Source organism: Panthera leo, chromosome B1 (assembly GCF_018350215.1).
Source record: "Panthera leo isolate Ple1 chromosome B1, P.leo_Ple1_pat1.1, whole genome shotgun sequence".
Lineage (NCBI taxonomy): Eukaryota > Metazoa > Chordata > Mammalia > Carnivora > Felidae > Panthera > Panthera leo.
In genome coordinates this window covers 102,884,526-102,905,965 of record NC_056682.1, presented here as the reverse complement: position 1 = coordinate 102,905,965, position 21,440 = coordinate 102,884,526, and the positions used below count along the sequence as shown (strand labels likewise).

At 38.2% G+C, this 21,440-nt stretch overlaps 1 protein-coding gene and 1 long non-coding RNA gene across 4 annotated transcripts in view; one reads left to right on the top strand and one right to left on the bottom strand.

Annotated features, from left to right (window-relative positions):
* Positions 1–21,440, bottom strand: part of TNIP3 (TNFAIP3 interacting protein 3) — a 91,644-nt gene that overhangs the window by 11,545 nt on the left and 58,659 nt on the right. For both annotated transcript variants that reach the window (XM_042935600.1, XM_042935601.1), the window contains exons 4-11: positions 21,015–21,095; positions 19,261–19,326; positions 17,677–17,808; positions 14,290–14,418; positions 9,530–9,649; positions 6,559–6,684; positions 2,472–2,522; positions 1,457–1,555 (exon numbers count right to left, since the gene is read on the bottom strand). In XM_042935600.1, coding sequence (XP_042791534.1) covers positions 1,457–1,555; positions 2,472–2,522; positions 6,559–6,684; positions 9,530–9,649; positions 14,290–14,418; positions 17,677–17,808; positions 19,261–19,326; positions 21,015–21,095 — 804 coding nt within the window. The remainder of the gene's footprint in view (positions 1–1,456; positions 1,556–2,471; positions 2,523–6,558; positions 6,685–9,529; positions 9,650–14,289; positions 14,419–17,676; positions 17,809–19,260; positions 19,327–21,014; positions 21,096–21,440) is intronic.
* LOC122217904 overlaps positions 17,801–21,440 on the top strand; it is a 46,293-nt gene continuing 42,653 nt past the window's right edge. For both annotated transcript variants that reach the window (XR_006201739.1, XR_006201740.1), the window contains exon 1: positions 17,801–18,014. This is a non-coding gene — a long non-coding RNA (uncharacterized LOC122217904). The remainder of the gene's footprint in view (positions 18,015–21,440) is intronic.

The following is a 21,440-nucleotide window of genomic DNA, read 5'->3' as shown; positions in this document are numbered from 1 at the left end:
GTCTCTTTCTGTTTCCCCCAATATTAATTTACTTCTACATTCTGAAAGCAAATTTAGGGAATTATACCTATGTTTGGGAATTCCAAGGAATGTTTCTGGTGAAGATTGAAAAGTAAGCAAGCAGGTAAAGAAAAAAGGAAATGGGGGTGGGTCACAGAAGTGACATGGGGCAACAACACAAAATGAAGCAAATTCTCAGCAGTGTGCTGTGTCACACCGGGGTCAACTAAAGGATGCTCATTAAATTCTGACATCCTTCTGCCACCCGAAGAGTCATTACCTCCTCCCTTGGGAAAAGGGCTTTGAGTTACACTCAAATACAAAACTATGGCAATCAAAAGAATCATGCTCTCCATACATGTTCTGCCAGGAAAATCCCAGGTAAAGGGATTCTCAAGATTCTTTGCATAATTAAAAACACAGCTAATAAAAACTAAGGAGGAGGGGAGCTGTCTGAACATTTCCAAAATGCAAAAAAATGTATAATGTTTTTTCCGGTATAAAGATTCTGTCTATGTAGCCAAAACACAAATTAGAGACGCATCCAGACCATGGGGGAGGGTGGGTGGAATACCGCTATGGAGAAAGGAAAGAAGGGTGCTTTGGTTCTGACTTATTCAGGTTGACTGTCCAAATCAATTCCACTCACAAATAATTGCTCCACTATTCATTTCATTTTGCCTGGGTAGACACAGTCACAGAGAGCAACTTAAGTGGGTCACTTTTTCTTGGATGCTTTAGGAATATCCTTTTAATTGGAAAATGTCAAACCTCTGTGGCACAAATGTAGCAATGTCCACAGTAGTTCAACATAAGTTTATAACTGAAAAAGGCATCTCTCAGACTTGCTATATTCACTTTGCTTTTCTTTATAGACAAAAATGTCCTCTTGGAAGAGTCAGGCATTTCATTTAAAAGGACCCGTATAAAATGTTATATGTTCTTTCAAAGAATTACAGCTTAACTTGATACATTTCAGTTAATTCATTCATATCTATGTGTGGTCTGTGGGTCCAGTGTCCCCAAAAGATGATTATAGTGTAATTGACCACTGTAACTGTAACATAGAGGCTGGGATTAAAAGAGGCTCTTTCTGTGGAGAATATTACATGCTCAGATTACAGAGACAGACATGATTTCTTTTTTTTTTTAATGTTTATTTATTTTTGAGAGAGACAGGGCATGAGCGGGGGAGGGCAGAGAGAGAGAGAGGGAGACACAGAATCCAAAACAGGCTCCAGGCTCTGAGCTGTCAGCACAGAGCCTGACGTGGGGCTCAAACTCACAAACCGTGAGATCATGACCTGAGCTGAAGTCGGACGCTCAGCTGACTGAGCCACCCAGGTGCCCCTGAAACAGACATAATTTTTACCAAAAAAAAAAAAAAAAAAAAAAAAAACCAGCACTTATTAGATAATATAAGCACTTGTATGTTGAAATGCAAGCTGTTACTTACTGGGTGCTTATGTAGATCTTGTGCAGTCCCAGGGTCTGCCAGTGTGCATGGATCCCGCAGATGGAAATTCAAGCCACAGTTACAGATTGGGAAATACATCTGAGGAGGATAATATTGTCCGTTCACTGGAAGTGGGTAGAACTGGGGAGCCACATTGACACTTCACTGATACTTGCTTCGTACAACCACAGGTTTGGCTTAAATCTTAAGGTTTAGTCTAACTCTTGCATAATCCTAACTTGACATAGTAGATGTATCAATGTAGACTCTGGACTGATATAGATAAGGCTCGTGGGTCAAATTTCACTTAGGGTGAAACTCTAATTAGCTTTTCATTTTGAAGAAGTTGGAAACACTTGAAAAGAATAGAGTTAACATGATGTTTTTGAGTTATCTTCAGAGAGGATCCTTGCTTAAGAAGAATCAGCGAGGAAGCCATAAAACAAGTGTTCTTAAATTGTAGCCAGAGATTCCTACAGCATAACTAAAGTCCAGAGAGGAAATCAAGAATTAAGAGAAGAAATATTCATTCCTGAAGGCTACTAGAGAACCAATGGGACAGAATTCTTCAGTGCCCAAGAAGATACTGTATTTTCTCAAAAAAAGGCACAAATAATTGATTTAATTTTTGAAATGTAAATTGTGTAAGCAATTGCAAAAAATACCAAGGAAATATATTTCCCAGGTGTTCGTGGGTCTGTGAAGAGATCTCCATTTGTATGAACACACTAAGGCTTGTGCTGCTGCTAACATGTTCCAAAAAGCATGTGTTTTTCATGCACATTAGGGTTGAGAAACTTTGGATGTGCCTAAGCATTATGTGTCCACTGACATTTTAGTTGATAAGGAAAAGCATGGGTGTTCTGGGCCATCTTTAGCAGAGCTTGAATATGTCTTTAATTGGAACCACAAAGAACTGCTGTGCTTGGAAGGAAATACATGTGGGGGTGGAACATAAGGTTGCCATTTCAACTATGACAAGAAGATTGTTGAATTCAGGTCAGGAGCAACATACCTGTTTTAACTGCTTTTCGAGTTTTTCTTTCTCCATCTGACAAGCTTTTATCTATGGACAAAACAAAGACATCTGTTTGTGAAAGAGTTCACATGGTTTGTTCTAAAGTTACTCTTTACCATCTTTTTTAATGTTTACTTATTTATTTTGAAAGAGAGAGAGAAAGCGCATGCAAGAGAGAGGCAGTGAGAGAGAGAGAGAGGCGGGGGGGGGGGGGGGGCGGGGGTGCAGGTAGAGAAAATTCCAAGCATACTCCACACTCAGCATGAAACCCGATGCGGGGCTTGATCCCATGCACCGTGAGATCATGACCTGAGATGAAATCAAGAGTCAGACACTTAACAGACTGAGCCACCAAGGTGCCCCCTAAAGTTACTCTTGCCTGACCCAGCCGTCAATGACCTGCTCAGATGTCAAGGGGTGAAGCACTGATAGCAGCAATGCCAACGGTGAAAACAGTCAAGTTTTGGATTTTCTAGAAGTGTACTGGTTCTATCTTGAAATTCCCAAATGAAGTTTCGGAAAGTTGAATACAGTTTTAAACTCTTCTCCCTATTTGTTGAAAGTATTGTAAGTCTAAGTTTTAGGTTGATATACTGAGATATAAATATCTAGAGACATAGGAATAGATATAGATACAGAAACAGCTTCCACTGCCAATTGAATGTACTGGAACTGGTCAGCTGTACACTCAAAAGCTTCCATCATAAATGTTAGAAGTTGTACACGTACTTAATCCATGCCAGGCACTGATCTAAGTGCTTTCCATATAGTAACTCACCATATCTTCCCAGTGCCTCTGTGTGATACTTAAATATTATTATCACTACTTTGCAGATGAGGACGCTGAGACATGAGATGTTGAGTAACTTGTTCAGAGTCACACTACTGTACTTTCTGGCTTCTCACTGTTTAAGACCCAACCTCTTCAGTCAGAGTCACCCACTCTGGATTCCTTCAATCTCTGATACAATGAGAGAAAGCTGTTTTTTCTTGGACTCATTAGTCATGCTATCATCATCCCTCCACAGCATGGTCCACAACCCTGTGAGGCATATATCCCCACTGAATGATACCATTCCAAGTCTCACCTATCAGGATTATTCTCTACTTCCTTCGTCCTCCCATTTAACATTATACATTTTCTGTGTGACTTTTTATAGTCCGATGTGTATTGTGCACAGTCAACTTTCATTATCTGCGGTAGTTATGTTCTAATAAAGTCACCATGAACACTAAAGTGGCTAACTGAACCAGTGTTCCTAGAGAAATGCAGGGTTAGGTTCCTATGAGCCTCTGATCATACCATTTTTGTTAACCGATCAATATATAATTTTGTTTTATGCATGATTCTGTTAAAGACATCTCACATACACCGTTGATGCATTAACATTGAACTCTTGGCCTACAGCACTATGTTAATCCCTAACCAAAGCTTATCTAGCATGTGTCTTTTCTCTGTAAGGCACAGCGCAGCCTTCCTGTGCCAAGGAACACTAGGTAGTACTTCAGCACTACGTTCGAGGGCCATGTTAAGCAATGAAAGAACCAACAAAAAGAACAAGAATGAGAAAATGTGACACAAAATAAACCATAAAAAGGACATTTTTTATAGTCTGAGAGCCAAATCGAGGAGGCAAGGACTTATTGGACCTCAACTGGGAACAAGCATATAAGGTGACTCAAGTTTTTCACTGCATGTTCACAAATGACTTTAGGTGGCACTAGTATTGATTTTGGTGTGACAAATACGCCTTCATGAGTAGGCAAATTCACAAACATGGAGTCCACAAATGATAAATATAGACTATATATGTCCCCCTCATTGTACTGTGAGTCTTTAATAGTAGCAAGGATCATTTTTTTATTTCCTCATAGTATATAACAAAGTGCCTTGCAGAAAGAAAGTGAGCATCAAAATTAAATTACAAGGAACTAAAGGTGGCATGTTAATTGTACAACTAAACTCTATTTAAAAACTTCCCCTTCCAATAGACAAAAATCATTTGTGAAATACCTGTGATCCATGACCGAAGCTAGATGTTTTTGTATAGATTGTTTTCATTTAGCCCTGAAAACAACGTTGTGATGTCTATGAGGTAGGAACCATCATCCATATTTTACAGGTGAGTATAATGAGAATTAGTAACTCACCTTTAGAGACAGAGCTTTTAGAATTATAAGAAATATTTTAGAGATCATCTGGTTCAACTTTGTCATTTTACAGATGAAGGAAGAAAAAGGAAGCACAGAAAAGTTGGAGAAGTTGCTCAATGTCATTCCTGATTGTCAAAGCGGGCACAAACACAAAGCTTTTACCCCTAAATTTCTCCTACTCCTCAGTATCTCTAAGTATCTTGCCCTTCACCACACTTTTATTTTATCAGTCATTGACTTAAAATATCCTTAGTGATAGAATGAATAACCTCTGGTATGTAAGCAACTAGTGCCAGAATGATTTGACCTAAAAATTCCTTTTTGGTCAAATGGCCCATTTGGACCACCGATAATATGCTATTCAAATAACATCATGCCAGTTCTATTATATCATGGCATTTAATCTGCTGTTAATACATTTAACATAGATTGTTAAGCCATCTACCAGTTCCCTTTGTGAACTCTACCATCCTTTTACCAGAGTGAGTGAGACTTTTGAAAAATAAATGTTTGGACTATCATTATTTAAAGAAAAATGTTGGTAGTTTTAAGATATCATTAAGATTATCCCTTAGTTCATTAACACAGTTATCCCATACTGTATGTAGACAATGCATTATTTTGTTAATATCAACAGAAAGTTAGTTTGCAGATGATACAGAAATGAAAATTACTTGTGGATTATAGTCTATAGTATAATTAGATGGTTATGTGTTCCTGGATGAACTAGACCTTCTACAATGACAAGGACATTGCCAATTTCAGACATAAATTTATCATCAGTCTGAACTTAATACAGTAGAATGAATCAAGTTAAAATATGGCTGGAGGTAAGATAACTTGTGCAGTGACAACTTAGAACAAATTAAGGGAGCTCTGCATATAAGGGATACAAATTCAGAGTGATTTCCTCACCGAGAGTAATCAGAACTGAACTATTTTCACTATTTTCATTTTATTATATTTTTACCACGATTTTATTCCTTTCCATTTCTTGGAAAATAGTTCTGCCAAATGATTTTTGCATGTAAAATTAGGAATTTCAAGTGAATCCTTGAAAAACATCGGAAAAGAAATTAAATTTAATTCACAGTATACTTTCTGTCAGGAAGAAGGGGATGACAAATAGTTAAAAATTTCTTTGGAGACTAAGAATCTTGCAGCTCCGGAGCTGTCACACCATGTCCCGCAACAATTTCCTATTTACTTAGAAGTATTGGATGATTTTGCAAATCAAAAATTCTGTGGTTCATTTTCTTTTCTTAAGCCAAAATTGTGTTAGCTACATCTTCCTCATTAACATCAATATTTACCCATTGTGGCAACTTGCTGAGTCTACTCTTAATATATCCTATTCCATTTAATTGTAATGTGCTTATATTTAATATATTTTATTTCAATAAACTGGCAAATGCTATGTGGCTTCCTTGAGAGTGTGCCAGTCACATTTAGCTGGGGAACCCAGCGAACAAAATTCTCAGTATTTTATATATATAAATGACATTCAGAGATATGTATGTTTTTGGAAGACAGGAACATTCCACCATAGACCTTCAAAGAAAATGACAAGAGTTTAGAAACAACTTCAATGTGCTGGCGCATTGTGGATTTGAATTTTGAGTACTAGGTAGTTCAACTCCCATTCTACCAAGATAAATATTATGAGAAAAAGATCAGAAGAACTGGATTTTATACACGACTTTGGAATCCAAATTCTTAGGTTACTCCTTAATATACTTAAGTTAAAAGAAATCTCCAGTCATTTTCATCTCTTTATGAGATTGTTTAAGAATGATTTCATCCCAGGTGCTTACCTCTCAGAGAAAATCAATGTCAATTAACAGAAGCCCAAAGTCTTGAAAATTTTTAATGAAAAAATTAAAAACAATATGCATGAGCTGGTAAAGATTATTTTTGTTTTGACTGATACCTGAGAATTCAGCCTATTCAACTCGGATTGAGAAGTTTGAATAATTTGCTGTAGAGTCTCTTTCTCTTGATTAAGTCTTTCTCGGTCTGATCGTTCCTTTTTGAAGTCTTCTTCATATATTTGCACCTAGGAAATATTGATTTACTGTTACCGTGAGCATCCTTTTCTCCTAAGTCATTGTAAATGGATTTCAGAGGAGGTACTATCTGGGTTTGTCCAATCTGAATAATCCCTATCCTCTTCATGAATATTTTTTCATGGTGAGACTCTATTCTAATGGATATGGCCAAAATTTCATCTCTTGCTTTGTTTAGAATGGTAGTTCTCAACTTTTTCCTCCTTGAGTATGTGTCAGGAATTCAGAACTAAGGTAACAGCACAGATATTTTGGAAAAACAATTCCCCTCACCCATTATCCTCACCCATTGTCCTCACCCATTATTCTGCTGCACATTTCCTTATTGTGATGAGCCCCGCCCCCCAGGGTTAAGTGTCACTATCCTGGAGCAAGTCACCCATCCCTAACACAAGGCTTTGATGTACCAAGGGTGCTTGAAGTTCTAAAAGACAGTTTACTGACAATAGCTGTTAAGTGAAGCCAGTAAATATTGGCATGCTAGGTTCCAAATATAACAATAAGTTGAACACAAGATAGAAATGAAAGGCTCATGGATGTGGAAAAACAAAATGATTGTTAAAAGGTATTCACAATTTGCCCCAGTAATTTTGGGGGTATATCATTAAAAACAAACAAACATAGTAATATTTTAGTGGAGTGCCTCTCATGAAATACTCCAAATATTCCAGAAAAGCAATCAAACCAAAAGAAAAACAGATTTAATCATTATTGTTTTTAATTGGCATAGTGTCGACTGATGGCTTGGAGGCTAGTATATGGAACTATGAAAATAAATGAAGCTTAGGGAATAAGTTCCTTTAAGACAAGGATTTAAAGTACAACTTACATGGGAACTTAGTAGCTAGATTTCTGTCTATTAGTATTAATGCACACTGCACCTTCACCCCCAATAATGCAGCACATTTTAACTAGAGGCTGATTAAAGTCAATAATAATAGGACAGAATATAATAGGCAAGAGAGGATGAAATCAAACATTGTATATATATCTAGATGAAGATATACACATTTAATTTTGAAGGTTTTATTCACCAGAAGCATTGCAAGGGAACTACACCCAGCTAAGCTGACATTTGGTTGTGGTTTTGGTTTTAGTTAAGGGCTGAGGCTCAATTCCAGACAGAGTCAAACCAATGCTCTGTAAACAATTACCAGAGGCATTTGAAATGGGAGAAGCTCATCTGATCAAAACTGAACACTCTTTATCAAATACAATATGATAGCGTTGTCATCACGTCAGTCAGGTGGCCAAGATTCCAACTCAGTTTCTTTGTGAATTTAACTCCTTTAGTGTATCATGTGACATTCAGTGAAACAGTGATTGTGGCTGAGCATTTAGAAATATGCACAGTTAAAATGTGTATGCATAAAGTTAGCAAAAGAGCCACAGAAAAACTAAGAAGATGGATTCTGGACCTCTTGAGGATAGTGAAAAAAAGGATACCTGCCACTGTCTGCATCCAACATGAGCTAAACCCTTGCTGTAAACTCCATGCATGTGTAAGAGTGACTCACTTGCATGTGGGATACATTATATGAGAGCATCCAAGATGATTCAAGTGTCCGAACATAAGAAGTAGTTTTTTTTTTTCAGAGGAATCCTGGCTAGTGCCAATGGTACTTTAGGAGTTGAGGATTTGGCAGAGTTTTAATACTCTTACTCTCTTCATAGGCTTATTTTAAACTATGTATTTGAAGCTAAATGTAATGAGGCAGATTATTCAAATGGGGTTGACAGAAGAAAAAATTCAACTTTAACATCAGCTTCTCTGAATTTTTTACATTTACAGATAGGTTACTTCCTATGAAGTAATAACAATACACAGCAACAACAATAATACAATTGCTTAATTCTTTGGTGTATTGCATCAAAAGTCCTTGTAAATGGCCTTGCTCAGAGCAAAACAGTCAACAAATCAGTTCCAGGGACATACTTCCCAGCCCTTTGTTCCATAACATCCTCTCCCCCATTGCTAATATATTACTGACAATGCGTGCTTCAGAGATTAAAATTCCTGCATGTATCCTATATTTATTGACATCGCCATGAACTGTCCCAGCTCTTTACCTTCATTAGTTTATTTAACCTTCTACAGGAAAAGAGATGTGTTATGCATGGGTGGCCCCCTCGGCTAAGCTAGCTCCAGCTGGCTGAACTAAATTTAGACCCAGATAGGTTAGGCAGTGCCCACAGCCCTATGTTGCTGATACATATAGAAGCTTAGAGAAAGCCTCCTTTACTCTTCTGTCCACTTGGTGACATGGAGTGAGGTTGGGTGAGAGGGGAAGAGGAAGGAGAAGTGCATCAATAAATTGCTAGGTGGTGCCATCCATATGTGGCAGTAGATGAGCAGATCTGGCTCTTCAGAGATTATGATCACTGCACAGTACTTCCCTTTAAAACTGCCCTCATTGTTCAAAGGCCTGGAAACCAGCGGCTATGGAGTAACAGCGTGGCTGCTACCATTTGCTGAAAAGGTCCAGGGTTTGGGTTAATAGTGTTTTCAAAATAAATCATGTCTACATGAAGTTCTCTGGACCAGTGCTAATTAAATCTCACCAAAAAGGTTAATTAGTAAGTCCTTCTTTTAACCGTATGATCTTGGACAAGCCATTCAACCCATTTGAAATTTAATTCCCTCTTTCATAAAGTGGAAGTTGGGCTAGCCGATGTATATTCTCTTATCAAGCCTTAAAATTACATAATTCTAATGAAAATAAATGCAATAATTTTGGACACATTTTGAATAGGAAGACTTCCAAAACCATCCAAAGGAGCATGAACAATGGGCCCTGTGTTCTCCACATGATCATGTCACTTTCCACTTCTCACCTGCTGTTTGAGAACTTCCATTTCTGTTCTCATCTCCTTATGTCTGCACTCCAGTTCAGATTTTCCCAAACAATCCTCTGGAAATGAAGAACACTCGATTTTCAAGGCATCTTGAAGAGCCTAGGTTATAAGATAAGCACACCGTTGAACTGAGAGTTACCACATCTTACGAATTCTTCTATGATTATTAGAATTATCTCAAATGCCCCCCCAACAAGAAAGAACTCCATTTTGATGCCCCTTTTATGACTGAATTACTTGTCTTCCTTCTCATTTTCTAGCATATGATTTTTTTTTTTCAGAATCTGTCTTTTCTCCATGATGATGCGTATGTTATTCAACTGTCATTGTTATTAAGGAGGGCTTCCGATACTGATGTCAGGGATGTCCTGCTCCACCAAGCCAACCATGAAAAGAAAACATATCAATAGCCCTTTTTCAGATTTCCTGCTTCAATTAAAAGCAGACTCTATCAATAATGTTCAAACATTAGAGTATCAGAATCAGCTGGAGAGGTAGCAAATCCTTGGGCACCTTCCCCAGAGATCCTGAAACAGTTGATCTAAGGAGATGGTCTAAGAATCTGCAATCCTCAAAAGCTGACGCTGCTGGTTCCAGATGACATTTTGAGTGATACTGTGTTCTACAGCCCTGCTCCCAATAGGAGAGAAGAAAACCCACAGAAATGTGAACCTGTGCAGATCACTATTCCTTAGATCTGTTGTACTGTCCTCCTCAGTATACCATGCCCTGGCTTAGCCACAGTCATATTTATTCTCCAATAAAACATGCATGAACTCACTACAGGGTGCAGAGAAGCTCTGCTTTCTTGACATTCAGTACAACTTATTGGCTTTACTGTGGGGTGAGGAGATGAAGGAAACAAGAGTCTCTTAGACAACCATCATTATTCACTAGACCATAATACCTTACATATCCTATACTTTGTCAGATCATATAGAATACATTCTCTCTATCCTGAAGACCTTGGTTCATGATCGAGTTCAATAAAACGGCCGCCAAAATTAAGACACAACACACCTCATCCTGGTGTGGTCTCAGAGCCCACATACGATATGACTACTTGCTCATTATCAAATGATCCCTTTATACAAACAGAAACGTTTCGCTTTCAGAACTCCAAGACTTCACTTCCTCTGAATTTCTTTAGTAGCTTCAATGATGTTCGTTTGGTGGTACTATTTGTAACTTACTTTCCTGCATTACTGTATAATATGATCATAAAAGTAGGAAAAACAAAACAAAGTTATGGTCTTAAATATTGTAGGCAGGCTAGGAATTTCCTAATAGAATGTGTTTATAGTCTATGGATACTGTCTAGCCTAATGTAAATATCATTTTTCATGAAGTTGCAAGAGAAACAAGAACTTTTTTCTTCCTCCAAGAAGAATTTAAAGAAACAATAAAAGTTGTTTCATAATTTATGTTTTGTTAGAACTTGTTGTTAAGCTACATGGTTTTAAGAAGTAGTATATTAGTTACAATTTTTAAAAGTGGAGAAAATCTAGGATGGGGTGAGCCAAATGAGTTAAAGACAATCAACTATGCCGATTTCATATTCTAGACCTATGAACAGACTATTTTTGTGGGTGTTGTTATATTTGAATTTCCTGGTCTACCTTTCATGCTATTCAGGCTTCTAGAAAATTTTCAAATGAGTCATAACTGAAAGGTGAGTTGAATAGACATTTATTCCATCTTGGGGTTTTTTAACTTCCTTGAACAAATACCTATAACCTATTCCAGAATAGTAATTTACTATCAGCACAGGCATACTAAACAGATCTACCCATCTCACAATGGTGAGATGTTGGACAAATCAATTTTGCCCATGGGTGGCATTGGCTGAGGAGCCTCAGGTAATTTCTCTCACTTTGGTTAAACATCTGGCTTCTCTTTAAGAACTCAATGAAAACAATGCCCTTGGGTATTTCCTTCAAAGCAAATAAGCCGAATTGAGTACACAGAGTTGTGTGAACTTCTGAAAACCATATGTTAATTACTAAGCTGATATGCTACAAATTTCTGCTGTGGTGAATGGGTCAGCAGGGGGTCTGCTAGTGCAAGCAGGGTGGGCCCTGAATTCCAGCTGTGATGGAGGGTGTGCAAAATCAACTACCCAAATGAACGTTTTAAGTAACTTTTATTTATTCCTGTGCTAAGAGAAGAAACAATCCACAATGTATGTATGAATAGTAATTGCTTACGTTTCCTTAGATACTAATACATTCACTAAATGAGAAAAAAACCTTTCATAGCTCATCACTTTCTATCTATGCTTTTTAAATGATATTTTAAGGTATAGATATAGTGGAAGTACATCTGGCTTAAAGTATCCTTTTATTACTTTTTTTTCACTACTCATAAGTAGTGTGTTATGCCTGCTAAAGCATGAATCTTGGGGGGGCGCCTGGGTGGCTCAGTCGGTTAAGCATCTGACTTCAGCTGAGGTCATGATCTCACAGCTCGGCTCGTGAGTTCGAGCCCCGTGTCGGGCTCTGTGCTGACAGCTCAGAGCCTGGAGCCTGTTTCAGATTCTGTGTCTCCCTCTCTCTCTCTGACCCTCCCCAGTTCATGCTCTGTCTCTCTCTGTCTCAAAAATAAATAAACGTTAAAAAAAAAAAAAATTAAAAAAAAAAAAAAGCATGAATCTTGGGGCCAGAATTGGCTACTGAACATATTATGTACCAGCTAAATTATTTAATTAATTTATCCATTCAATAAATATTTAAGAACATACTGTGAGCAATCCCCTATTGTTGGCATCCAGAACACATTGTGAGTCCATTCCTCCAAATAAATGCATATTAAAATTATGTTTCCTACCTGCATTCTTACAAAGATGAATATATTTCATATTAATAAGAAAATGTTTTTTTGACTTAAAGGTCCATTTTTTTTCAGATTTTGAGAGAAATTAAACATATTAATAGGCCACTAAAAGTATCATGAGCCCTCAATACTGTGCCTACTATGCCAAATAGAGAAGTCGATTGCACAGTCCTACCCTCATGGAGCTTACAATCAAGATTGGGAGACAGGAAACAAATAGGGTAATTAATATGAGACATTAAATATATATTAGATAGCAATAAATTCCAATGAAACATTAAAATAGGAATATCAGAGACAGAATATGTAATTTTAATTAGGGTAGCCAGAAAAATCCTCTGAGAAGGTGACATTTGCATAAAGGCCTGAATTTTACTCAAATTAATTTCTCTCATTTTCTCAATTTTATTATAATCACAAGAGTTAAAAATTTTTTACTAACTTTGAAAATATTAGACTATAAATACAGAGACACAAAAATTAAGGGTACACATAGGAGCAAAAAACAGTTCATGGCTGTTCTAATTACTATAGGGTGTATATTCTTGTGTCAACATTTACAGAAATGAATTAGAGAGCGGAAGAAAACTTATCAAATAACAAATCACAGATGGGAAAGATTTCAAGCATAATCCCAACATTAGTTCCTCTAATTCATCTGTGGAGGATTTCCGACAGAGGATAAAAGGGAAAATTTATTTGCTCTAAATTTGTATCTCTGAACACTGTTTCCTCTCATAGAGGATAGAGAAGTGCATTGTTTATGATGTTAGTCTCTACTTTCCCATTTTCTCCTGACCAGTAACTTGCCCCACAAACAGATCAAATGCAGCATCACATTTGTAAAGCATTCTGTCAACCATACAGGCACATACTCAACCCTTTGGGGATCTTTAAATGATCCTCTGAACACTAAAAAGATACACAGTCCAGACTAAAATATACACGGTCCGAAAAGCACAGGCACTGACCACTTTTTCAAGGCCAATCACCCACTCTTGTTTTGGAAGGCAATTTCTATTACTTAGGTCAAGAGATATCTAACTTGAGAGATGAATATCTTGACTCAAACATGTACTACAAGTGCTCCTATGGTCCACATCTGATGTGGCCCTTTGAAAAATCAACAGCAAAGGATTTAATTACTAACTTGAATAAGTGAGCAATCCCTTCCCCAGGGAAATTAAGCTATCTGTCCATAAAACTCTCTCTCTCTCTCTCAATCTCTCTCTCTCTCTCACACACACACACACACACACACACACACACACACACACAAATGCACAAATTCTCTAGAGTCATCCTTTGGCAGCACTCCACAAGTAGCCCCTTCGAATAGTTAAGTTGAAGCCAAGGCACTTAACCACTTGTGTTTTTCTAACACACCTACCTCCATTCCTCCCCCCATCCCCCAGACCCCACACCCTAATTAAAAATGAGTTTTAGCCTTCTTCTCTGGAAGGCCACCATATCAGCCTTGGGGCTGGTCTTTAGCATGATTCCATACAGTCTGCATCATACTCAGCTCCATAGTGATGATTTTAAAGAGCAGCCTGTTTCCTCAGGAAACTTTTGTGGTTGACCAAGAGATATGCTATTGTTCCCAAACACCCACTTGCTTTACGTGGTTCTTTGAACTAAAAAAAAAAAAAGTTCTTACTATCTTCTGAAGTTACTCCTCATTTCTCTTTTTCATGATGATTTTTTGCAGGGACATGTATTCCTTAAAGCCTTGGCTGAAAGATACAGCTACGAGTGACTTATAAAATTACAGAGAAGCTCCTGTGCAGGCTCCCAAGACCAGGAGCTGTACTGCTGCACAGATTGTGTTGTGACTCTCAGTTAGGAATGTGCTCTTTCTACAGGGACCTTTCCTTCCAGCTCCCCAGATTGACCTGGACTGGTACCTTATTGAGGCGCTTTATTTCACATTCATACTGTTCCTTCTTCTTGCTCGCAAGAGTGTTTTTTTCCTTCAAAAGCTTATTTTCTTTCTTCAATTCATGTAATTCTTCACTTAGGCTCTCCTTTTCCTTCTGAAATAAACAGCAAGAAAACAAAACTGAAATCAATAAAATTCAGATGAGATAATGTTGTAGGAATACTTCTGAAATACAATAAAAACAGAACCTGCTAGATTTTCACTTAACGTTCCTTTAAATTTTTTTTTTTTATATTTATTTACTTTTGAGCCAGAGAGAGAGAGAGAGAGAGAGAGCATAAGAAGGGGACGGACAGAGAGAGAGGGAGACACAGAATCTGAAGCAGGCTCCAGGCTCTGAGCTGTCAGCACAGAGCTCAAGGAGGGGCTCAAACTCATGAACCGAACTGTGAGATCATAACCTGAGCAGAAGTTGGATGTTTAACCAATTGAGCCACCCAGGCGCCCCTTGACATTCCATTTAAGCAATATTCTTTGGTTGGAGGACAGGGTTCAGATAGAAAAAAAATCTTTCTTTCCTCCTTAGTGCTACTAAGTAAGTTTCATGACCCCAGAAAAAGCTCAAAATCCTCAGTCCTCACTTTCAAGGGTCAAATGGGTTCAGAGAATAAGCAAGTTCCCATGTACTGTTACAGAGTGATGGGTAAGCGATTTAGTAAAAGTAAGTAAAGTTCTACAAAGAAAAAAAAAAGTACGATTGCAATAAAAAATATGAAATATCTCAAAGACCAATCCTGCCTGCATCATTCTGAACTGAAGAGAGGGAGAAGAGGATAAAACTTCAGGCAAATAAGACCCTTCACTACAGATAATTACTCAGAGCACTGTATTGTTGTGTCATTGCTTTGAAAAGGGAGAGATCAACAAGTCCAAGTGCCATCACTCCTCCATGTTTCCAATTACCTTCAAAAAGTCCTCTGTTTTACATAACTGAAGCAAGGTTAGTTGACAATATCTATCTTCTAATTCTTAATTTTATATTTTAGATAGTAAATTTTTTGTGGAGTGAATTGCATTTTTTTTTAAGTTTTATTTATTTTTAAAGAAGGAGGGGCGCGGGGCGCCTGGGTGACTCAGTCAGTTAAGCGTCCGACTTCGGCTCAGGTCATGATCTCATGGTCTGTGAGTTCGAGCCCCGCGTCGGGCTCTGTGCTGACAGCTCAGAGCCTGGAGCCTGTTTCAGATTCTGTGTCTCCCTCTCTCTCTGCTCCTCCCCTGTTCATGCTCTGTCTCTCTCTGTCTCAAAAATAAATAAACATTAAAAAAAAATTAAAAAAAAAAAAAAAAAGGAGAGCAAGCTCACGTGAGCGTGGTGGGGAGGGGCAGAGAGAGGGAGAGAGGGAGAGAGGGAGAGAGGGAGAGAGGGAGAGAGAGAGAGAGAGAGAGAGAGAGAGAGAGAGAGAATCCCGAGCAGAAACCACGCTGTCAACGCAGAGCCCAATGTGGGGTCAATCCCACCAAACTTGAGATCATCACCTGAGCTGAAATCAAGAGTCAGACACTTAATGACTGAACCACCCAGGCACTCCTGGAATGAACTGAATTCTTAATGGCACTGAAACTTTAACCTAATAAAACAAACATCCCGGAATTTAAGTAAATCAAGATGAGAAAATAGCTAACACACGTTAGAATATGTTGTTTTAGTAATTAATATTTCCCAAAACAATAATTAGATCTAAGATATCTATGTGGGGTGCCTGAGTGGTTTAGTCTGTTAAGCATCCAACTTCAGCTCAGGTCACGATCTCATCATTTCTGAGTTCAAGCCCCCTGTCGGGTTCTGTGTTGACAGTTCAGAGCCTGGAGCCTGCTTCAGATTCTGTCTCCTTCTCTCTCTGCCCTTCCCCACGTTCACCATCTCAATCTCTCTCTCTAAAAAATAAATAAATGTTAAAAAGTTTTTTAAAAAAAGATATCTACGTGAGGTGATTTTTTTTTTTTAAGTGAAAACATTCCTATTTGCTTTCACTTAAATAGAGTGGGCTTATATACACTTAGAAAATGAGCCAATCATTTTCTAATTTGACATAATCTAAAAGTGACTTCAAATTGTAAATGGTTCCAACTTCATGAGGGAACAATTGTCATGATTCCTGGTCAGGAAAAGGAAGGGACTGCAACAGGGTCAGAAGGGAGTTGCTAAACCTTGTTTGTTTTCCTCTGACTCACTGGGACAGGGAGAACCTTACCGAGGTAAGAAAATCTACACCAACGGCTGTCTGCATTGATTTCAGCTATTGCCTTAAGATTGGTGCACGTGTTAATATACAGCCAATGCTTCATGATATCTGTCACAAGGCTACACCTGAGACTATTTACACTTATTTTTTCTTAACATACATAAAAAAAAGTGCATCCATTAGAGCTTAAGATTTTCCTCCCATTCTCTATAATATCCATTAAGCCCCACAACTAAGAGTAAAACTGAGAGTATTTTAGAAGAAGACTGTCACCTTAATGGCCACCATCTTGCTCTCAGTGGGGATTAATGGAGATTTCAAATTTGGAGGCTGGGTTCAAATCCCATTTTCCCAGGTACTAGGTTGGCAAGCTTGGCAAGTCCTGTAACCTCTTCACATCTCAGCTTTAAAATGGCAAAAATAGGGGGCACCTGGGTGGCTCAGAAGGTTTAGGGTGGGGCTCCTGATCTCAGCTCGGGTCACGAGCTCCTGATTGCTGGGATTGAGCCCCACATCAGGTTTTGCATTGACAGTGCGGAGCCTGCTTGGGATTCTCTTTCTCTCTCCCTCTCTCTCTCTCTCCCTCCCCCCCCCCCCCAACTCCACTCTGCCCCCACTCACACTGTCTCTGTCTCTCTCAAAATAAATAAGCTAAAAAAAAAAAAAATTGCAGAAATACCACTTCCCTCACAGATGGGCTGAGAATGTTAAATGAGATGGTGAAGGTGAGGCAGTTTTTTAAATGTTTTATTTTTTATGATTACAAACGCAATACCTATTTGTAAAACTATGTAAGCTCAAAAGCAGCTGTACAAACACAAGGCAGTGTCCCATTATTATTAACACTCGAAATAAAAACTGTATCTGAGTAAAAGCAAAAGGGTAAATTTAATCTCCTAGGCTGAAATGCTCTAGAAAGATGGCACCAAATCTATGGATCAGCACTCTCTGCGGGTAGAGCCTGGCACGCAAAGGCCTGCTCATTTGGACAACAAAGGAGGACGCAACCTGGGCATCTCCTTCCTCCAGTTTGCAGAGAACCGGGGACTTGCGTAACCCATCCGCTCCTACGCACACCAGTCTCCGCCCACCAGTCTCCGCCCACCACTCTCCGCCGAGCGTGCTCAGGCCCCGGGGCCAGGAAGGTCTTCTCCCTGAGCCCCACCCACCTCCTCGAGCTGCAGCCTCTGGCGGGTCTGGTCGTGCAGCCGGTCGCTCTCTCTCTGACTTTGAAGCCGCTCCTTCTCCTGCGAGCTGAGGAATCTTTCTGCGGCGTCCAGTTTCATTTTCAGCTCTGCGACCTGAGGAAGTCGTATACACAGTGTGGCAGACACCACTTCTGAAATTCACACCCCCTCCCACCCCCGGATTTATTCCCCCACCCCGTGCACGCAGGGACGGACACGCCCCCACTCCTGGGCGGCCCCTAAGAGAGGTTCTATTTCCCACCAGCCTTAGCAAAAGTCAGGACCTGTGCACTTAAGAAGAGCTTCCCCTACCGGAAAAGGTAAACACCGAAACAGCCTTAAGCCCCTTCCCTCCTTTCTCCAAACCACACCACTTCCGAGAGAATAAAGATTTAGATCTTAGACGGGGACGCTTCTGAGCCTGTCATTCTATTCCTAACTCTCAAAATGTGCTTTGCCTGACCTGAAAAGGGCAGCATGGGGTTAGGGGGTGAGTGAATTTGCCTGGGCCAGAGAAAAACAGACATGGCTTTTAACTCCTCAGTAATCTGCAATGCTTGACGCCCTACGAAATGCCAAGCTAGTTCTCAGAGCGATGATGGTCCAGTAAGAGAGGCCTTAGAAAAGGGTGTTTTATCAAAGATGGGAATTATGCCCACTGTTAACCAAGGGTCTTCACACACCTGCAGGCCATTCTTCCTGAGCAGCTTACACATTTTCTCTGGGACCATGTTCTTTAAAATTTGGAGACCCCAAAGCTGCCCCAGACTGAATATAACAGGCCTGCTGTAGTGGGAGCATTATCCTGCACTTACTAAATTTAATGCTTCAGTGTATCAAAATGGGGAAGAAGAGAGCAATACTGCTCTGTTACTCACTTGTGGTCAGGTTTCTTAATTCTGAATTATTTAGGGGAATTTACTTTCTCCTTTTCTCTATTTTTGAACGTGGAATAATTTAAATTACAAATTGACTTTGACCTATTAAAAGATATTCTCTCCAAAAAGTTCTTTCTCATCAAAGCAAAAGATTCTTGACAGACAATATGCTGTAGGGGGAAGAGGGAATGCCCCCACTTCCCCTCACACTGTCACTGCTACCATTGTTCATTTCTTTATCTGTGTAAATAGCTTATGCCAACTAATTAAAGAATTAGAGAAATGGCCTCGTATAAAACAGTATTAACTTTAAGCCATATCCTACCTCACATATAACTTTGTGTATTTATGGCTGCTAGTAACAAATCCAAAACAGGTTATTCCATGAGCTATGATGAATGTGCATAAGAACTCTAGAGACATCGCCAGAGGCTAAAGGCTATTTTTAGTACCTTTTTTTTTTTTTTTTTTTTGCCATGCTCAAGATAATTCACTGATATCCTTCACTAATCTTCAGTACCAAGAGACCAATAATGCACTCAGCACCTTCTCCCTACCCCCCCACCCATCATTTTTTCAACAGTTGGCTAGCCACATGTCTCCTTCAGCTGCAACCAGTGAGAATCTTCACAGACTTGGTCCCCCAGCTTACTGATCTAAAGCAAATACTAAACAGAGAGGTGTTTACCTTTCGTTCATATAACTCTTTCATACTTCTAAATTGCTGATCCCATTGCTGGTTAACTTCCAGGAGCTGAAATTATTAAAATTTGGTGGATCAATATGGATTTCTGCCCATTTGGAAATTTGGCCAAAATGAAATCACTTTTGGGGGGCTAGTAAGACTTGCAAGCCACGGTTGAACACAGTATTCCTTCCACCAAGTTCTTGTAGGGCTGGGACGATTGAATTGAGCACACTCCCTCTTTGTATAACTGGCTAACATATGAAAAACCATTTAGCCTTACGTATATCTTGACTAGTCAGCTGAACTGTTATTAGAACTTTCAACTTTGCTTGTTATTTGAAATTTTCATCTTTGTTTAATACAATCAAAATCCAGTAAAACTTTGGGAGTATTGATGGTTTTCTGTAAGATTTATTAATATATGAGGGTCTTTTTTCAAACCTTTCCATATTTTTCTGTGTGCTTACACTGATTATTATAATTAAATATTTCTTCTAGCTTTTCTAAAGCAGAATTTATATTAATGAATTCCAAATCCTGATAACTTACCATCACGTGCTTGCAATATTGTGCTTTTTAAAATCAACACATGACTTGTAATGTATATGTAATGAATGGATAATATCACCGTTTTGAAATTATAGATTTTCAAGGAATAATAGTTTTGTCATAAGAATATTTAGAAATAATTTAGGCTGCAATTTAGAAGCTTTAAAATTATGTGCTAAAGGAAGAAAAAAAACTATGTCCTGTGTTTTAGTTTTCTTGTAAGGGAAGCCTGTAACTTCCTACATCAAGAGAAATTCCAACACTTTCAATATGGGACAGAGATTGAGAAGATAGTTACAAGGACTAAAAGGAAGCAACATAGTCTCCTAATTATAAAACAAAATATCTAATCCAGACACCCAGTCCCTAGGTAAATCTTATGCTGGAAATAGCTATGGGTATTTAGTATAGACTATATTATATTATTATATAAAGATATCTTATCTGTTGGCATTTTAAGGATTAACATTTCTATGCCATGGTAACATTACCCTGCTATAGTTCAATAATTTTCCAGAAGGATACAATATTTTATGTAATATCAAAGAGGAGTAGAAGGCACCATACAGAAGAACATGAAGGATAAAACATATACAATGGTTTAGGAAACTAATTTAAAATTTGACAACATACACAGTGTTAAAATTGTTACACTTTTCACTTCTTCATCTTCAAGAAGAATAAAGAGGTTCTAACATTCATTAAACTCAGAAAAACAGAACTCATAATAATATCCATCACATTCCTAATGGCATTTTATAAACAACAAAAAAATTTTTTTTCAATAATGCTCCTTAACCCCTATGTGGCTGGATACCCAGCTCATGAAATCATAGTGCCTAAGTCAATTACACCTAAAGCCTTTGACAGTTTGAGTTTCAAGGTATGTCAAGTTGCAAGGCATAAGGCACAGGTGATAAGCTCACATAGTCCATGTGGAGGAAACATCTAAGTTTTGAGAAAAATTAAGATAATTATTAGATTTATGACTTTGTCATTTTTCACTCATTTACACAAACACTGAAAGACTGGGTAAGAGAAATGCAGGTGAATAAGAAAAAAGTACTTCCTCTCAACATAATGCAGTCCAAAATCCTGGAGATAAATACTGTGACCCAATAACAAAAATAAAAGACTCTAGACTCTATTTTATTCTCAGCATTAACTCATGATACATGTTGCTTCAGCTAATATTTGTAAATTACCTCTTTTCTCTGTTTTTCCAAGCACCTTATCTTTTGTTCAAGAGAACTTGTCAAGTTCTTTCTGCTTGATGATTGATCATGCTTAAAACAAACAAACAAAAACAAAAACAAAAAAAAAAAGAAAGAGAAATTGTGAAACAAAATCTTCTATAAAATAAGCAGGTGAAATGTTGTCCTTCACAAACTCTATGCATTTGGCTAACTCTCCTATTGTGATTTATAAAAATATCTTATTCTAGGGGTAACAATCCTTACACCATTATTCCTTCATAGAGACCTGTTGATGAAGAAGCATTATATTATATTTCAAATTCCTTTATATGAATTAACAAAATAATTCTCTAATAAATTATAAATGTATACATTAGTCAAACAAGAAATTAGGATTTTATGAGTTTGGATTTCAATCCTTTTCCCAAAAAATAG